We start from the raw sequence: 20,735 nt of genomic DNA, 5'->3' as shown, positions 1-20,735 counted from the left end.
AACCGTCTGCTTGTTGGTTAGCCTAGAGTTAAAATTCTATATGGTGTGTAAATATAGGATTTGCTCACATAGCTCCCAACAAACCTGTTTTCATTACGACATGGGTTGTTCCTTCAGTAATGTGATTAGATAAAGTGCTCTCAGTTTTTCTTGCAAACTTCTGGACCACCAACTGAAAAGTAGTTAAGACAATTAATAGCTAGCAAAACAGATTAAAAAAACCCCAACAACTCCAGTTTATAGGAGTATAACCTAATAAGATAACTACTTTAAAGTAATGGGTTTATTTGTATTGGCAAATTCTGGCATACAGAATGTACATTTTCTTAAAGTCAATAATTTTGGCATCATTCAACAGGCTAAAGTAAAGAAGAGCTCCTGGTCAGTAGTTTATAAACCAAAAGCCATATCTCCTCCTGGATGGATCATAGAAACAAGTTAATTAGCAACTCAGAATTGATTAATTACAGAAATCCTCACTATGGACCAGAATTTGAATAAAGAAGCAGCATCTGAGAACTTTATAGAATCATAGAATTATTAAGGTTGGAAAAGACCTCTAAGATCATCAAGTCCAACCATCAACCCAACACCACCATGCCTACTAAACCATGTCCCAAAGTGCCACGTCTATGTGTTTTTTGAACGCCTCCAGTGATGGTGACTCCACCACTTCCCTGGGCAGCCTGTTTCAATGCTTGACCACTCTTTCAGTAAAGAAATTTTTCCTGATATCCAATCTAAACCTCCCCTGGCGCAACTTGAGGCCATTTCCTCTCATCCTATTGCATTAAGGGAACCAACCAACCAAACAGCCCCCTTCTCCCGCAAGCCCCAAGGCTTTCTAGAAATAAAGCCCTCTTGCTTTGCAATAATATATTTTACCTCTAGACAGTAGGCAGTAATTAAAAAAGTTCAAACTTCACTAAAGCTTAATAGTGCTGTTTACAGGCAGCATTCTTCATACTTTTAGGAGTGAAAAAGTTTTACTTGAGTTGCTGTATTACTGGTCTGCAATTATTGTAAGATTAGTTTCCATTATACTTAGCTCTATGTCGAGGATTATCAGAGTGATCTCTAAAACTTCTGAAATATACTTACATGCTCACTTGGATTCAGACCTGATGCCACAATTGACATTTTTTTCCTGTTAGTCACAACTGGACTTGTAGCATTTTCTTTCCCAGCTGCATTGTGCAGAACAGATACAGGAAAACACACACTTCTCTTCGATTTATGTTCTTGAGCACGGCTTTTATTAGCATTCTGAGATACAAGAGAACTATCTGTTGCTTCTGCAGTTTGAGGGTTAAGAAGCCTTTCAGAGGAGGAAGAGCTATTTGGACTCCTGGTCACATTTCCAGAGAGATTTGGCAAGACACATGCACTGTTTAGCCTGGTCCCAGATTTCTGCTCATCTGCATTTTCTGAAGGAAAAAAGAAATTAAACCTTGAAACAATTTCATCCTTCTTGTAGTCATGGTGGAAGGCTGTTGCTCTACCTTTTAAGTTTAAATGCTGCAGTTACTTCCTCTCCTTATTTATTATTTCACCTTTGCCTCTATCATTACTTTTTCCTGATCTATAGCTGAGACACTAGAATACCTGTGAAACTTTGAGTAGTGTATCTGTCAAGAAGCACCCATTTATATATGATACTGATAATAACTCCCATTACTATCAAAATGTTGTCCAACCCCATCCTGAAAGGTAGCTATATAGCTGGGCTACCAAACAAAACCAACGAAATAAGAAGTAGCATCTTTCTAAATTGACCATGAATATATATATATTAAAATCCCTGATTTAAAAAAAAAAGTTTTATCTTGCTTGGGTGTAAAAACATCAAAAAAGCAGGAAAAAAAGCAGAAATCAAAATGTGTTGGATCCCCCTTAAATGTTACCTGCTTCAAGCTGACACTGACTATATTCTTGCACTGCTTCCTGCACAGGTTTTGTCTTTTCAGAAGGAGCTGTGTTCTTCAGAACACTGTCACACTGAAGGCCTTTCTTGAAATCTGTTCTCTTTAACAAATAGGATTTAGAAGATGGAAGCAACAATTCTGTAAACCTTGAGAGAGGGAAATCGTTTTTAATACCTTTTTCCTTTAAGTATCAGAACTACATGGCAACAGCTAAGCTACTGTAATTGCTCAAAAGCTGAGAAGTATTTATTTCAAGATTTATGTATTTAAAAATACAGGATTAGAAATAAAAGTAAAAAAAAAAAAAAACCAAAACCAAAACAAAAAACCAAAAAAACCCAAACAACAAAACAGCACAAACCAAAACCATTTACCTTTCTTTTTCTAACTCTCTGATTTTACTGTTGAGAGAATCACTTGGCATAACATGGAAATCATTGGCTGAAAATTCCTTTGAACAGCTGCATTTATGATTTTCAAGATTTCCTTCTGAGGTTGACTCTGCCCCTTTAAAAGAAAAAAATAATCCTTAAACAAGCAAAATAAAACCAACTGTTCTTAACTGTTTCTTCAGGTAAGAAGTCAAGCATTCTCTAAAATTTCAATCTGGATACACTTTAGAGAGGCAAGTGTCCCAAAACAGAAATCTACACAAAATACTAGGCTGTTTGAAGTATGGCTAACAACTACGTTTTATTTCACATATTAAATAATCTACAAAACTAAGATGTCAGCTATGCATTATGTGGAAAAAGTAGGATATAAAATAGGCTGAAGGCAAATTTACACTATCTAGCGCAGTTTGTTTATGAATACCCTCAACACATTACCATGCCTCTGTTCACAAGCAGTAGAGAGGCATTTGTTTGATAGCTAAAGATGCCTGTGATTTTTATCAAACCATCAATAACTCTAATCAGTTTAAGTTTTTACGAGTCTCAAATCCATATTCTAGCATAGCAATGTAAACATGCATTGTATTAATGAAATTATTTTAAGCAATTTTCCCATCCAAAGGAAACTAAACATTGATTTGCTGCCTGAATCTTCAAGCATATATACTTAAGAATTTGTCCTACTGGGTTTAGAAAGATTACATTTCAAAGTCTTCTCTATGAAATAATATTCTCCATCTGTAGTAAGGTTGAATGCCATGCAATTCAATGAGCTTTGTTAACTAAGCATGGTTTGAGCAGTCTCTTAGTGTTAAATATACTGTTAATGTTTTAACGGCTCAAAACGTCCAAAAGATGAGATAGAGAGAAAGCTGAAAACAATGCAGCTGGTAAATCAGTAACAGAAAATCAGAAGAGGATTATAGTGAGTTTCTTCCACAATAAATGACCCTACTTTCCTGTCAGGAATCCAAGTATCAAAGCAGCAGCCACAGTAGGAAGGATGCTGTTACCTTAGATTTTTGAATGAATTGAACAAACCACTGTGCACCTTTCAAAGGGTCAGCCTCTTCACTTTTTTTGTCTTAACCCCCTTTTCTCCATGAAGGAACTTCCCGATGCAGATTACACTCTGACAACGAAAACTAACTTTCTAACACACAAGCAGAAAGCTGCACCATATTGGCTGACGATTTCACATTTTTTGTTGTTTTTTGTTTGGGGTTTTTTGGTTTGTTTGTGTGTGGGTTTTTTTTTTTTTTTTTTTTTTTTTTTTTTTTTTTTTTAAGATAGATGTTAATCTATAGGTCTCATACTTCACATTGTACAATGCCTCATTCAGGAGATCAAAAGCAATCTACAGATCGTTTTGTGATATTTGACTAGCACCCACAGTAGTGATGAAAGTCTTTGAATTTACATAGAAAAGACTCCACAGTGAAAACCATACACAGTAAAGGCATGATAAGACACTGAATAAATTTGAAATCCAGGATGTTAAGTTATTCTAGCTGCCCTCAGAAAATAGGATAACTGACTGAAGTAAGACCACAGAATTGGAAATAAATTTTTAGTAGCAAGATAATAAAGCACTGGTGCAATTTATCTAAGAGTTCAATAAGCATTATATCTTTGGAAATCTTGAAGTCAGCCCTGTGTGCCTTTCTAGAACGCTGAGAAGTTCAGCAATGAACATGTGGACTTACTGTAGGCTTTGTTCAAAGAATGCTCTATGCTCTGTTGCAGATAGGTTGTCAGAACAGTAATCTCAGTATCTGTCTTGCTTTAACAAAGAAAAATCTTAAATAAAGACCTCTCACTATTACTTACATAGCTGGCAGCAACTCACTTTATCCTCAATACACAATAAGCCTTTGGTGATTACTGAAGTATTCTTTACCATTTATTTACTGCCCTGTGTGCTTTCCAGCTAGGAACCCTGTGTTCACGTCCTGTTCTGGGGATTTACACACCACTATAGGTATTCGCCTCTTCTCTGCCCATCAGCAGCCTGACTTACACTCTATTACTTTTGACAGCCAATACATACCTAACCTAATTTTTGTCTTGTTCGTTGATATGCTAAAGTACAATGTCTACCACAGCAATAAAGGCCAGGTCCTTTTGGGTGTTCAGACACCCTCCCAGTCCCTTACCCATTTCAGTGAAAAAACAAGAGTACAACTAGAACTGACGAACAAACAACATGGATTAGTACTGCCAAGCCACAAGGCCTACTCACACCATTTACGCAATTACACCACGTAATCTCACAAAGAGCTGTAACAGGAGTTTTTTTAGACTAAGTGTAGTACCTAAGTTATAAATAAAACATGTATGTCTCACTGAACAGCTGAATTTACGTAAAATTCTGCTAATGTATCAATTTTAAATTAACGCTATAATTTGTGGTAGAGGGAAAAAGGAACTAGTAATAGTCATACAACTGTTTGTAAGAAAGCTGGGAAAGGTTTTCATTGCTATTTACCTCTTTGTTGTCTCATTTGTTCCATTCCAAGTGTTTCTTCACTACTGGAATGTGGCAGTTCCCTACAGATAGGTAAAAATTCACAGTCCTGACTTCCATGCTGCTTTAGCACTGCTTCAAGTACAGCCATTTCTTGCTGAAGTTTTTTTAGGTTATTTTGCATAGCATTCTTCTGCTGCAAAGGATAGACAATTTTGCCAACATTAGCAAACTCAGTTTTAAGCAGTAAGATTAATTTATTCAACAAATGCTTGAAAATTAGAAACAGCAAAATTATTTGGAATTCGTTTTTACCATGTGTTCAGAAGGTGACTGTGGTACTTTTACTGGTAACAAATAATGCACACGCGTTACGTCAAAAGCAAAAAAACCCAAACAACCACACAGTCATTATTTCAGCTTAGATTGCTTACCAGAGTTTAATCAGTCAGGAAAAAACCAACCAAACAAAAAAAGAACTTCTGCACAGATTTCTTTGAAAGTCATTTTGCCCCAACTGCATTAGTTTGCATTAGCCACTTAAATTAAAATTTAACAATGGACATCAAGTATTGAGCTTCTGCACTTTCCACCATTACTGGAAGACCCAAAGACTGTTTAAAAGGAATAAAATATTTCATCTTACTCTTACTTACATTTCCTCTCAAAAATTACAATACCCTCTATTAAAAACATGCCATATACACCTCCTCATAAGAAGAGCTCAGGGGTCCAAAGGATCCTTTTAAACACCTAAAACTTTCACCATACAGGATAAAGCAGTTTCCACAGCACTGAATACATTTGTAGCTCTAAGCACTGGCACCATGTGGAACTTCCTTGTTACTGAATCAATAAAAAAAGAATACTGAAGACAGAGATTTGGCATAAGATTTACCTTGAAGTTACAGAGGACAAAAAAACCCCCAAAACCCCCAAAAACACCCCCAAACAAAAAACCCCAAAAACCCAATCCATGAAACAAAACAAAACCCCAAAACCCAAACACACAACAAAAAACCCCCACACCAATCATCCAATACATAAAGTCAGGCCATTAAGCAGTAATCACAAAATTAATAGTAGGGAAAACATAGTGTGCTAGACACACCTTTCACTGGACACCGCCTGTTGGGTCTTACATCTATAATATTCTAATATGGAATGATTTGATTTAATCTTTACCCTTAGAAAGCAAGTTTCCATGCTTCTAAATAACATAATGTAGCATAGCCAATCTTGTCACCAATTATTATAAATTCCTATCAATGAAGCTTTTAAATACACGAAGCAGAGGTTTCCAGCATTGGTCAAGTGTGGAGATTCATTAACTAGCATCTCGCACAATTAAGCGCTGTAATCAATACCACATAACAAATTATGGCCATTAGAATGTAATGTTACCATGCAAGGCAAATTTGGACAAATAATGGCATACAAGCAGTTCTACAATTCTTCATTAATTATGTCCTTGGAAGTAACCTAGCGACACAAAGAATTATGATGAAAGCAGTTTCCCACTACATTGACTTCACAGCTTTCATGTACTTGCTTATATCCTAGAACGCAAACTACTTTTAGAATTTAGTGCATAAACTCCCTTACCTGTGTAGTAAGTATTTCACCCTGAGAGAATGGTCCACATGAATCTTCTACATTACTTGTTTCACTATCGTATCCAGATGCTTCACCTTGAAGAAGGTGGAAGAAAATCTGAGTTAGTTAAAGAAAAAAACCATAACAAAAAAAATGTTATCCATAATCTCTTACCACACAGATCTTTTAGCCAACTGTTAACTATAATGATAAAGTGACAAGCTTTGAAAACACTTTAAAAACACAGATCTACTTTAAGTGACCATTTCGAAGAATACCACATCACACATATCGCAAAGTAAATAGAACTCAAAGTGTTTCAATAGAGATGAAAGATTCCTAAATATTTATGAAAACCATAAATATGGTCAAAATAAGCATTACAGAATTCTACAGCCAGTTTCAACAAACATTTCATCTGGTGAAACAGCTTAGGTAGGCTTTATGAAATTTTGCTGATAGATGCAAGTATCACATGGCAATAAGAAAGCTAGCATTTCACTCAAAAATTAATTCCCATCAGACAGATTCAGTCTGGCCTCTAGTGCACAGTCTGTTCATTTTTGCTCTGAACAAAGAATACTGGGAGAACTTAATTTTCAGGAAATAAACCACTGAGGCTTTTGTGTGTGTTTGTTCAGGGCTTATACATTATTTTAAAAGGGCAAGCACCACATAAATACAGAACAAAGTTCCCATGCAAACACCAAAAACCTAGGTGCAATGAAATTACAAACACAGCTGTAGAGATAAAAAGCTTGGTTTGTACCTAGGTTTGCTCCCATGTTTGGGTCTTCTTGGCATTCATCTTTGAAGTTTGTTTTGCTTCTCTTCAGCCCTCCATCACAACTTTGAAAAGTTTCTTTACTCTCATTCACATTGCTCACTTGTTTGGATGTATGAACTTGTATTAAAGGTTTCTTCAGCTCTTGTGCTCCATCAACTGATTCTTCAGACATGTTGGACTGGGAAGAAAACAAGTTGACAGAGCATTCTGACTCCTGGCTTGGTGAAACACACCCATTACTTAGGGCAGCTTCAGGCATTTTCTGCATATTATTGTCATCGTGACTTTCATTGTGAGGCAATGTGATAGGACTTACTGAAGACTCTACCACAGATGTCACTTGGTTGTTGATCTGCAAAGGTGTGCTTACTGATTTGCCAAATATTAATGTCTGAAAACATGGTAAATCTTCATCCTCGCTAGATTCTTCATCTGAAGATTGCAGTTTCTGTGCTCTTCTTCGAGATCTTTGAATACCTTGAGAACTAACATTTCTATTGTGTAGTTCTTTTACCAGGGTATTATCGCTTCTTTTTACAAACACAGCAGATCTCTCTTTCCTATCAGTTTCAGAAAAGCTGGTGTTCTTTTCAATATCATCATCAGAGCACAGTAAACCATCAGGGGTTTCAGACAAACCTGTAAAATCACTATTCCCTTTAAGAGGTTCTTCTAGAGCCTCTGTAACTAAACACTCAGGCATCCCTGTGCTAGCAGTTTGGGTTGCTGCTTCTTCATTCCCCTTTACTTGTTTTCTTTCTCTTTTGCTACTTTTTTCCCCAGTGACTTCACAGCTGAATTGAGCAGGCCTTTGCTGACAAGTTTCAGGACAAATCATTGATCTGGATGGAAAATGTAGTATTGGTCCTTTGCTGTCAACAACTTTGGCCTTTCCTGCTTGATTGCTTTCTGAACTGAAGCCTATTTCATTGACTGTGTTTAAATCAGTTCTTTTGAAAATGTGCTCTTCTGTATTACTCTGATCACTTTGGCTATTATTTTTGATTGGATTCTGTCTCAACTCGCTTTCTATCCCTATGTCAGTTGACACTGTCTTTTCATTACCTTGCTCTCCTTTTTGTGATCTGTTTTCATCTTCCGTCCTAGCAGCACCCATTCTTATTACTGTCAGATTCCCTTGATTTGCAGCCTGTGAAACATCTTCTTGATGTTCCCCTGCGTGCATACATTCAGTGTTGCCAACAAAGCAAGTCACAGGACTAACGCAAGCAGATTCATAGGTCTTAAGCTTCTCTTTCTCACAAACCCTACTCAAGCTTTCAGCAGTTGTTTTCTCTTCTTGCAAGTTTTCTGGTTTTAAATACTTGCTATGCTTATTTTCTACCTGATCAGCACACGCTATCTTTAAAGTTTCAGAAGCAGCATCTTCTACTGTACACGCCTTCATGGGAGTACGATAAAGGCTAAATGATAGGCGTTTTGAATGCCTAAATATATTTCGCAGATATTGTGTGTCTAACTCACTATCTTCAGCTTCCTTCATAAATTCCAAAATATTTTTAGCCATTGTCAACTTTCCAGTTCTGAAGTCCCCTGGAACATTTTGTGCATCATGTCTACTATCCTGGGGAAAAGTAGTACGTGATTCTCTCAACTCTTCAGTCGGGTGGGAAGCAGTGTGCACAACAGTCATTGAGGGAGACTGTAGGTGCAAAGGGCTACATAGTATTTCACCTTCTTGAGAACCTGCATCAGGTGCAAAGCAACTACAGTTTGAATGCTGGCATGAAGATGTAGGATTGAAGAGACTTTTTCCAGTTTCTGCAATGTCAGATGAATTCTTTAGACTAATCTGTATTTCATTTGCAGCCAGATCACCACCCTTCAGATTAGTGAGTGGCTTGTAACTCAGCATACCCTGGGGCTCACACAAGTCTTTGCATTCAGAAGTGTGAACTAATACATCCCCTCGGACTCCAAAGAAAGACCCTTCATGCACACTGTCATACTTCCTTGCTCCCTTAATTACTACTCCTTTTCCTGTTTCTTTTGTCATTTCTTCAGAAAGTAACTGAAGTCTCCTGCTGCGCCTGACTTGTCTTCGCTCAGAATCAGCTTTCCTTGGTTCTCCACTGCTTGAATAGCTATCAATCTGTGGCTCAGATGGATCTGGGGAAACAGAGTTTCTATCCACTACTAACTGTAGAGCACACACGGTTCTAGTAGAATGCCTGCATCTTTTTGCTGCAGAACTACTTTTTTTAGTGCTTTTCTGATCACAGTTACTCAGTTTCAGCTCCCCATCACAGTACTTGCCAGTCACCTTTTCAGCAGCTTTCTTCCATACGGATCCTCCTCCTTCATCAAGTTCTGCTCGTGTATTATCCTCTCTACTTTCAGACAGGTGACTCTCATTAACAGCAGAGCTTTGATCACATTTTTTCTTTTCAGCATCCCCAAGGCACCAGTTAATACTTTGAGGGCAGTCATCTGCCTCTTCTATACCTTTTTTCTTGATGAAATCCTCAGGCTGCAGGAGAGAGGCAGTCTTCCTTCTTTGCTTTAGTCTGTCTTTACTGGAATTATTCAAGCACTTCTCATCAGCAGCTGCATCTTCCTTTTTTGTAGTAGGTAAAATCTCTCTCAAGATAGAGGGATTTGACTTCCTCTCTCTCTTGTATGTTTTCCCAAATATTTTGTCTTTGATGCTATCTGCTGTTTGTTTTGACCATCTTTTGTTTCTTTCAACCACTTCAGTTTCCATGGAATCTACCATAGGGTCAGTCTTTTCTGAAATACAGGAATCTTTATCTGATAAACATGCATCTCCTTCACCTGAAACATCAGTTGCTCCAGCAGAATCATCCTGGGAAGAATTGGAAGACAGAATCTCATTGCTTTTTGAAAACCATTCATTGACTTTCTGAATGCTTCGCTTCAGTCTCTTCCTAGAGACTTGACTCTGGGTAGCACAGTGAAGTGTCTCTGGCTTAAGTAGTTTCTCCACAGGAAGTTCTTTTTCATGGGAAGAATCATTCTTGGGTTCATACGTTTCCACAGCTTCCACAGTTTGTACAATATCTATTTCCTTGCTTTTATCCAACCCGCTCTCTGAGCTATCTTTTAAGTCAAACTCTTTGCTTTTACTGTTGCACTGAGTTTGCTCTGCATCCATTTCTTCTGTGTTCTTAAAGAAAGATGTGTCCCCATTCCTTAAGGGACTGGCATTACCTATTCTGTCACACTGCTCTGTGAGTAGGTCTACAGCAAAAACCTTTAAAGGAAAACTCTGGCATTCAGTCGTATTCACTTGGCCAAGTTTGGCATATTCAGTGATGCTCCGAGTGCTTTTCTTGCTCAAGCCTTCCTTCGAGAAATCACTTTCACCTGAAGATTTATAGGTATTATAAATTATTAAGCCCCATTTTACATGCACAAGAACAATGATAAGCTTAATGGCTACTTTGTTTTAAAAGAACCGTTCTTATTTCCCCCCAAAATAGAATACTACACTGCACAAATCTCTCTCTAGAGAAAGGGAGAAAGATCAAATTACATATTACATATGTTCACCCAACTTCTTACATGAATGAACAGACAGTGCTCTCAGCCTGTATTATAAGGGATAATATGGCTTATGCAGAATAGAGTAAGTTTTGCACTTTGATCAAGTTACTTTTTTCCCTTCTGTTCCTGTGCACAAAATACCCACATTTTAAGTATCTAGTCTACAGGTATAGTCTTGTATTATACTGTCACTAGCTGTAGGCATCAACAAAATTATAATGTACAACAGCACAAGTATATATATTTAATAATGTGAAATAAAAATGTTAACTTGGTGTCTTCCTTTCAAGCTTAATCATTTTTGTCACCAAAATAACATACCTATGACATTTGGTAGAATTATTTCTTTAGCAGCCACTTTGTCAAGATGTGTATTGCAAGAATATTCACTCCCCTTCTCAGCACTCTTAAATTCTTCTAGCTTTTCTTGAGATGAAATCTGAAGCACTTCTTTGTCTTCTAACCTGTTGGGAAGGGAAATCTACTTTCATTACAGAGAAAACCACAATAGACATAATAGAAGATGATGATTGACACTTGCCACAACTAGACCCCTTCAGCGTTTCAGGCCATTTCTTTAAAAGATCCCCTCCCACATTCCTGAATTTAACATTTACTTTCTAAAGCATAGTACATGCTTTCCTCTTGAAGATCTAATGTCTGTGTAAGCAACAAAACATTTAGAAAACAACTTTAAAGCATATTATATGACAAACTGATGGGAGTCAGCTACCCATTCTACCCTGATGCCCTCAAAGTTGAAAATCACTTGTCAACTTGAAGAATTCTCTCAGTCCTAAAGCAGGAAACTAAAACATGGGACTGAGAGTACTGAACTACTGTCTTTAGAAAATATGTATTCCTTAACCACCTTTACTTACCCAGTATTGCTTGCCTGTTTAAAAAGCTCTTCAGATGAATCAGAGCCTAAAAACAAATCAGCTGGTTGAAATGATTCAGAGAAAGACCACTTGCCAGATTCAGTGTTTATGATCACAGAAAAATGCGTGCTTAGTTCATTCCAGAGGCAGATGCTTTCAACTTTTATCAGATGAAATCAGGTTCAATTGTTCAGTATTTTACCTAATTATAACGATTTCTATGTATTAATATCTACAGGGTTCTAGCATAAAATTCTGTTTAAGTACAGTGACTGTTAACAGAGAGCTACTACGAGTTAATTAGCTAGGAGTTATTTTCTAATTTCTAAATTTATGCATGAAACAGCTGCTAGTATTTAGAATTTAACTGGAAGTCAGGGCAATATATTTGAATATCTGTCTTCGATCCTTTGATCTTGGTAGAAGCAATAAGGAAAAAAGAGAGACAATGAACACTATCTGTTAAAAAGGAACAATTCTTTCCTTGAAGGAAGAGGGAGAAAAACTATGCACAGCGTCTATCATGTTTCTCACAGCAGTCAGCACCAGATAAAAAGCAAGTTCTGAAAAGCTAGGATAGACAGAAATGAAATATTATTTTCTCAATTAGATTTCATTCTTATATTTGGTTATTAACTAGAGCCTCAAGCACTGCTGACAAGGCTTAATATTCTTTAGAAAACAGTAACTATCATTAGTTATAACAACTACAACTTTTTTCACATCTGTAAGCATCTTTTCTTTGGATCTTGTACACTGAGCCTTAAAAGTTTACTACAGGTGCATTATTTCCTACAATATAATAAATTATGTAAAAACACCTTTGATTTACAAACTTTGAATTGTACTCATTTTGGGTGTTAAGGAGAAATTAAGTGTTTATAAAGACTTTGAACTTCATCACCTTTCATTACTTAGCAAACATTATACATAAGCTCAACTAGTGGATCTACAACAGATCTTACCAAACTCTATATAAATCTCTTTTTCAGAGTCATATTTCTGGGCTTTGATTCTTAGGGGACATCTTTTGACCCTGGTATCTGTAAGCTGTGTATCCACTTGCTGACAGAAGAATAGAAAGGAACAATTATTTACAACAGTAGGCCATTTCCAAAAAATAAGTAATTATTTAAACTACAGCGGGGGGTAGAGGGGGCTTACATATGAACTAAGTATTTAAATTGGCAGCCTCTATACAAAAATCCGATACATGTAATTTATTGTCCTGGTATCAGTAATGGAGTCTGTTAATAGAAATTATTATCACGCATTTAACAGCTCAAAAAATTAACAGTTTTCTCTTAATATTCTATTCAGCATGAACTAGGTGAGACAAGAAACAATGTACCATGAACAAACTCATGTACTTCTTAAGACATATTCATGGTCTTACCACTAAAAAGGTAAAAAGCCTACCAAGAGTTAGACAGCCTTATTAAACAAGGAGTACGAAAAAGCTTTCAACCCTAGGTTCAGAAAGGGAAGAGCATCTTCAGTCATGGGCTTGCCAAGCTGGCGAAGAGGAATTTAAACTAAAGTTGCCAGGGGAGAGGAACCTCAATCCATCCTGCTACTATCAGTTTGATGCCAGTGCCAGCAATAGATGCCAAGAGCTTTGAGAAGGATCACAGGTCAGCAGCAGAGCACCTGAAGAGCAGCACAAAGGCATTCCAGCCACTCTAGTCAGTAAGTCAGCTTCATCAGTGGCCCAACTTCAATGCCTCTATGCAAACGCATGTAGCATGAGGAATAAACAAGGAGTCTGAGATGTGCGCATGCCTGCAGGGCTATGATCTTATTGGCATCACAGAGATGTTGTGGGATACCTCCTATGACTGGAGCATTGGAATGGAAGGATACGGGCTCTTTAGGAAGGACAGGCAGGGTAGACAAGGAGGGGGTGTCACTCTCTATCTCAATAACCAGATGGAGTGCGTGGAGCTCGGCATGGGGATGGATGAGGAGCCGACCAAGAGCTTATGGGCCAGGATTAAAAAGAAGGCAGGGACAGGTGACACTATAGTGGGGGTCTGCTACAGGCCACCCAACCAGATGAGGCCCTCTATAGACATATAGCAGCAGTGTCACATTCACAAGCCCTGGTCCTCATGGGGGACTTCAACCACTCCAATATCTGTTGGAGGGACAACACAGCAAGGCATAAGCAATGCAGGAGGTTCCTGGAACGCATTGATGGTAACTTCCTTCTCCAAGCGATAGAGGAGCCAATGAGGAGAGGTGCTATGATGGACCTGGTTCTCGCCAACAAGGAGGGGCTGGTGGGGAATGCGAATCTCAAGGGCAGCCTTGGCTGCAATGACCACGAGATGGTGGAGATCAAGATCCTTAGGGCAGCAAGGAGAGTGCACAGCAAGCTCACTACCCCAGACTTCAGGAGAGCAGACTGGCCTCTTCAGGGATCTGCTTGGTAGAGTACCTTGAGATAAAGCCCTGGAGGGAAGAGGGGCCCAAAAAAGCTGGTTAATATTCAAGGGTCACCTCCTCCAAGCTCAGGAGTAATACATCCCAACAAAAAGGCCGTCAGGCAAGAATGCCAGGAGGCCTGCAGGGGTGAACAAGGAGCTCCTAGACAAACTCAAACACAAAACGGAAGCCTACAGAGGATGGAAACAAGGACAGGTAGCCTGGGAGGAATACAGAGAAATTGTCCAAGAAGCCAGAGATCAGGTTAGGAAAGTTAAAGCCCTGATAGAATTAAATCTGGCCGGGGATGTCAAGGGCAACAAGAAAAGCTTCTACAGGTATGTCAGTGATAAAAGGCAGCCTAGGGAAAATGTAGGCTCTCTCTGGAAGGAAACAGGGTACCTGGTTACAGAAGGCTGAGGTACTCAATGACTTTTTTGTCTCAGTCTTCACTGGCAAGTGCTCAAACCACACTGCCCAAGTCGCAGAAGGCATAAGCTGGGACTAGGAGAGTGAGGAAGTGTCCACTGTAGGGGAAGATGAGGTTTGAGATCATCTAAGGAACCTGAAGTTGCACAAGTCCATGGGACCTGATGAGATGCAACCAAGGGCCCCAAGGGAACTGGTGGAGGAAGTTGCTAAGCCACTATCCCTCATATTTGAGAAGCTGTGGCGGTCCAGTGAAGTTCCCACTGACTGGAAAAGGAGAAACATAATCCTCATTTTTAAAAAGAGGAAAAAGAAAGACCTACAGGGAACTACAGGCCAGTCAGTCTCACCTCTGTGCCCATTAAGATCATGAAGCCGATACTCCTGGAAACTATGCTAAGACAATGGAAAATAAGGAAGTGATTGGTGACAGCCAAAATGGCTTCACTAAGTGCAAATTACGCCTTCTATGATGGGGCTACAGCGTTGGTGGGTAAGCGAAGAGTGACTGAGGTCACCTGCCTGGACTTGTGCAAAGCATTTGACACTGTCCCGCACGATATCCTTGTCTCTAAATTGGAGAGACATGGATTTGACAGATGGACCACTTGGTGGATATGGAATTGGCTGGATGGCCGCACTCAAAGAGTTGTGGTCAGTGGCTCAATGTCCAAATTGAGACCAGTGACAAGTGGTGTTCCTAAGGGGTCAGTACTGGGACCGGTGCTGTTTAGCATCTTTGACATGGACAGTGGGACTGAGTGCACCCTCAACAAGTCTGCTGACAACACCAAGCTGCGTGGAGTGGCTGACACACTGGAGGGGAAGGGATGCCATCCAGAGGGACCTTCACAGGCTTGAGAAGTGGGCCGATCTGAACTTCATGAAGTTCAACAAGGCCAAGTGCAAGGTCCTGCACATGGGTCAGGGCAATCCCAAGCACAAATACAGGCTGGGCAGAGAATGGATTGAAAGCAGCCCTGAGCAGAAGGACTTGGGGGTCTTGGTTGATGAAAAGCTCAACGCGACCCAGCTATCTGTGCTTGCAGCCCAGAAAGCCAACTGTATCCTGGGCTGCATCAAAAGAAGTGACCAGCAGGTCGAGCGACGCGATTCTCCCCCTCTACTCCGCTCTCGTGAGACCCCACGTAGAGTACTGTGTTCAGCTCTGGGGCCTCTAACAGAAGTACATCGATGTGTTTGAGGGAGTCCAGCAGAGGGCCACGAGGATGATTGAAGGGCTGGAGCACCTCTCCTGTGAGGACAGGCTGAGAGAATGGGGGCTGTTCAGCCTGAAGAAGAGAGGGCTCCAGGGAGACTGTACAGCAGCCTTCCAGTACCTGAAGGGGGCCTACAAGAAAGCTGGAGAGGGACTTTTTACAAGGGCATGTAGTGATAGGACAAGGGGTAATGGCTTTAAACTGGAAGAGGGTAGATTTAGATTAGATATAAGGAAGAAATTCTTCACTATGAGGGTGGTGAGGCACTGGAACAGGTTGCCCAGAGAAGTTGTGGATCCCCCCTCCCTGGAAGTGTTCAAGGCCAGGCTGGATGGGGCTTTGAATAATCTGGTCTAGTGGAAGGTGTCCCAGCCCATGGCAGAAGGGTTGGAACTAGGTGATCTTTAAGGTCCTTTCGAACCCAAACTATTCTATGAGTCTATGATTCTAGTTTCAGTAACAGAATATAATATGGCAATATTACCTTTAAGTTCAGGTCATTTTATGCAAACAACTTTTTAAAGTAGGTTAGGAAGACAAAAATATTTAGATGTCCCTGTCTGCAATAATATTCAAGTCAAACAGTGATCTGAAAGCAAACTAAAATCTCCTATTCCATTAATTTATATGCATGTATACATATTCCAAATAAAACACTAAACAATCCATCAAAATTAATTAGGCGTTAAAATTAAAAAAAAAAAAAAAAAAAAAAAGGAATACCAAGGTGCAGTTTTGTTGTCCATTTTCTTCAGCACTTTTTTTCCTTTTTCTGAAGCCCTTACTTTGGATAACAGAACTTTCTTTACACAGGAACTCAGCAGCAGTGGCTTCTGTGGATGTTTTAGGGAAGTGATGACTATTTAAAACTGAAAAATGTCAATAAGAAAAAAAAAGCAAAAGTATTTTCTTACACTGAGCATGACAACAGATATTGCATATTAATAAAATAGCCTTGTGTAGATCCTATGCAACTAGCACATATACAGCTAAAATACAATTATGAAAAGAAAGAAATCTGCTTAAATTATTAGTCTGATTGTTCTTTATGAGTACTCTTCAAGTATTAACTAAAATCTTAATCTTGCCAACTAATTTTCCCAACCAATTTTGCTTCTGTGGATAATCTAGCAAGAACAGGATCTAATATTAGTGATTTTATAATGACTGAACAAGTTGAAAATACTTTGAGCCTAGTTTTTATACCGTAATATGCTACCAAAAAAACCAAACTGAACCCCACAAACCACCACCTGCCCCCAACAACAATATCTTGTTTCCCAAAATATAAACAAACGCGTGTCTAACTTGCCTATACCCTTTGCAAGGCACCAAGTACTAGAAAGGATTAATTTGGATACCAAAAGGATATATCTGAATGGGACAAGTTAACATACACTATTATAATAGCACTTGCTAGTTCAGGCTCCAAGATTAAGAAGTAAAAGCTGCAAGGTTGGGTGTAATCAAGAGCAGGACTTTGCTACACAGTTATAGATTAAAGAGTATTTGATACATATTCAGCTATATTCCAGGAACTGAAAATAAGATTGCTTGGAGTCATCAAACGCACAGTAAAACTCCTTAAGACTGTTATATTGTAGGAAAACTTATGCTTCTACATCCAAGAAAAATAATTTGGTAATTCTTCCCATGTTGAATACTGCACAGTAAGTGACATACCTTGCAAATAATTATGACACAAATGTCAAAATCTTATTTTTAAGAAAGTGGGGAGCATACATTCACAACACTTACACTTTACTCCAGTGTCAAGCTCAAATGCATGGATAGTTTCAAACAACCCTTCAATTAGTTGCTTAAATCTGGAATTTTCTTTCAGACTTCTGAAATAACAACACCACATGAGTTGATGCAAGACAAATGTATAGGTAAACTATTAATAGTTCTTCTAGAATTTAGGCTGAACAAAAAATGGAGTAAAACTGCAAAGTGGAAGATGAGATTATGAGAAATTGTTGCCAAGGAATAACACCACAATTCCCCAAAACAAACATTACTACAGGAACTAAAACTACCACAAAGAGAGAATTTCATGTTTTTCCTCATCAAGGTTTAGCGCAGAGAAACTAGTTGTACTGATTGGATATTATATACATGTATATTGGACATTGTAATATAATACAGTCTATACTTGATAGCACAAAAATTCGGTAAGAATGGTCTCTTCACCTGTGATCACTTGAAAATGTTTGTATTGAGGTAAGGCACTAAAGAGTTACTCCTTTAGAAACTGACAGTTTACTTAATAACCACCTTTTCTTGTTTATCTCAGTCTTCTGCTAAGACATTTTTAAGACCGATTAACTTTTCCTTAAGAGTTCAAACTTCTCATCCTCAAGCCCACTTGCAAAGATGCATTACCTTTTGGTAACTTCAGTCTTACACAGAGGACACTGTATCACACCTTTTTTCTTTTTGCTGAGGAGTTTGAACATGCAGAACCTAGGAAAAAAGAATAATCACAATCGTAACAAAAAGGAGGATTTTATTTTCTTTAAAACTGATCCTAGGCGTGCACCACGCCTCGACAGATCCTTCACTATCAAGCTGAATGTCTGTATTCTTGTTATGGTGTTACAATGAACTAATCAATGCTCTTTGACACATTCTGTGAAACTGCAGTTATTTCTTATTCAGAATTGATGTTTCCCCTAAAATAGCTACACATTAACTTACCAAAACACAGTATACATCATTAGCACTAAAGAGGAGAAGTATACATGGAGAATAAGAACATAGTGCCTAAGCATTGCAATTACACATTTTCAAACCTACCTGCAGAATATGTGATCACATTTTGTTGAAACTGGCTCTTCTACCACATCCAAGCTACAAAAAGAAAAATGAAGCAAAACAACACAGAAGTTACATATAAAATAGGAGCAACGAAATATTCAGAGATATAGTCACTTCTCTGAACTCAAAAAAAAAAAAAAAAAAAAAAAAACCCCAAAAAACCCTTGGTGGCTAAGAGAAATATGACACACCTGATGATTTTTCACTTGAGAACCAGGTACAGTAACAAATACTGTCACTAGATGATATATACATATCTACTAGGTCTTCAGAATCTTTGTCTGCCTGGCAAAAAGACAGCATTTTCTGCACATGCCCAGTTCAGCAGTGCAGGAAACTTGGAGTTAAAATACAAATGTCTTCTTTTTCAATGCTGACCTCCCATGACAAGCGTAAAGGACAGTGTAGTTTTACTGGGTTCAAGAGCCCATTGGACTCTTTACTATATTTGTATAAACCAAAGGCACAGATGTGTTAACACAAATAAATATTTAAGTTATTCCTTTCCCACTCAGTTTTCTATTCTAAATTCATTCCTGTCTAGCACAGCATGAAAATTAATATTTAACTTGATACTAGGGCTTTCAGAAAAGCTCTAACCAAGTCCCTTGTTCAACTCACCTTAAAATGTAATCTACCTTGAACACATACTAAAAAGTAATTAAAAAAAATATTGCTCTAATTTAGGCATACACTGTGTTACAAATCCCAGTTACGTAAGAAAGGTTTTATGAGTTTCACAGACCGTGTATGTACATAAGGCAACCTCTCTGTGATTGTGTTCTGTCTACAACCTAGTAGTATATAAATAAGTTTATATAATGATTCCAATGAAACCAACACATCAACATAACTTGGATGAAAACAGACAAAACAAATACAACACTGCTGTTGCAGAACAGTCTAACTTATGCCTAGAGTAAACTATATTCCAAGAGTCAAAAGCAGCCTCAGCATTACCTTTGCATGTGTTATTCATTCCCCAATCTCATTAATCCATATTTTGGGATGTTTTAATATTTTAATTTGCCATAATAGAAAAGAAAGATTATACCTTTATGCCTTAACATCACATATGGAAATAAAGCAAGACAGGCCCAACTTCACCATATTCACAGCCTTCTGCCCAGTTAATAATTACCAACAATACTGCTAGGTGCATTAAAATCCTGCTTTTGAACTGCCATTCACAACGTGTCTTGCTGTTTAAGCTAAACAGCACACACTTCCATAATCTTTATTGCGCAAATACAAAAAACGTAGACATTGAAAATTTCCATTCCATGTTGAAGTCAGCTTCGTCCCATCAATCAGCAGTACCAGGCTGTGTAAAACCACTTTCTGAGATATTTCATTATTCTACCAAATTCCACATGCAATAAAGAACAACAGATGTAGGAAATAGTTCCTATTCTAGCTCTTCTAATGTTGTTTAAGTCAATGATTAATCAAGCCAACCATCCAATGGTGATGCCTCAGCAAAAAGCATGCTACCTCTTCAGAGAGGTTTGGATGCAAGTTTTTTCTGCATAGTGCTACAGACATTCTATGCTTTCCGCTCTGTGCCTTTGTAATAGATGTTATTACCAACACAGAAATTACTTTGGTTTTCCAATGGCAGTAAAGCAAAATTTTTCCAAATGGATTTAAAATGTAAGGATTTAAAAACATTTGCCACCAGGAACAAAATAAAATTCAGCAGTTTGGTTCAATGGAAGCAAGAGTCTTTCAAAAGCTTATCAGACATTCTAGGTATCTAGGGTTTAACTAGAATCTATGCTATTTTAGCATTTGTTTGCATTAAAGAACTACAGACCTCACATTTTAGAGACAATGCACAAAGACCCAGGCTGCTTTACAAACAATACTCTAATACAGTCAGTTACGTTTTTTCCCTAACTGGATAGAGGACTGACACATTTAGGTTGTAACAACAAAGCAAAATTTGATAGAACATAAGAGCAAAATACATGTTCTGTCTTGTACTTTCTCACTTGAGCCTTACAAAACATCAACATACATAGCCTTAAAATGCAATTCTTTTTGTTTTCTGATAACCCATAGAACTGACAAAGCACTTGAAAAGAAAGGAAAAGAGGGAAGAAAACCAAAAGACTCATTAACTGTACTAATACAGAGTTCACATTATTCTCCTAGCATACCATATTGGGCACTCCAAATTCTTCTGCATTGCTGAAAGCACATTTTGTACCTCTCCAATAGCAATCACTGAGAAGTCCATCCTTCACATCCAATACTC

General features: G+C 38.2%; 1 protein-coding gene across 1 annotated transcript in view; it reads right to left on the bottom strand.

Annotated features, from left to right (window-relative positions):
* BRCA1 (breast cancer 1, early onset) overlaps positions 1-20,717 on the bottom strand; it is a 27,851-nt gene extending 7,134 nt beyond the window's left edge. Inside the window, exons 1-15 of the mRNA XM_010292933.1 lie at positions 20,638-20,717; positions 18,455-18,508; positions 18,041-18,121; positions 17,414-17,502; positions 16,379-16,524; positions 12,545-12,644; positions 11,580-11,625; positions 11,020-11,162; positions 7,153-10,518; positions 6,393-6,478; positions 4,809-4,983; positions 2,300-2,432; positions 1,905-2,071; positions 1,102-1,427; positions 85-172 (exon numbers count right to left, since the gene is read on the bottom strand). Of these exons, the coding sequence (XP_010291235.1) occupies positions 85-172; positions 1,102-1,427; positions 1,905-2,071; positions 2,300-2,432; positions 4,809-4,983; positions 6,393-6,478; positions 7,153-10,518; positions 11,020-11,162; positions 11,580-11,625; positions 12,545-12,644; positions 16,379-16,524; positions 17,414-17,502; positions 18,041-18,121; positions 18,455-18,508; positions 20,638-20,717 (5,080 nt within the window). The remainder of the gene's footprint in view (positions 1-84; positions 173-1,101; positions 1,428-1,904; positions 2,072-2,299; positions 2,433-4,808; positions 4,984-6,392; positions 6,479-7,152; positions 10,519-11,019; positions 11,163-11,579; positions 11,626-12,544; positions 12,645-16,378; positions 16,525-17,413; positions 17,503-18,040; positions 18,122-18,454; positions 18,509-20,637) is intronic.
* Positions 20,718-20,735: the final 18 nt, after the last annotated feature.

This window comes from Phaethon lepturus, unplaced genomic scaffold (genome assembly GCF_000687285.1).
Source record: "Phaethon lepturus isolate BGI_N335 unplaced genomic scaffold, ASM68728v1 scaffold1978, whole genome shotgun sequence".
NCBI lineage: Eukaryota > Metazoa > Chordata > Aves > Phaethontiformes > Phaethontidae > Phaethon > Phaethon lepturus.
Note: the sequence above shows the minus strand (reverse complement) of the source record. Positions and strands in the feature narration are given on the sequence as shown.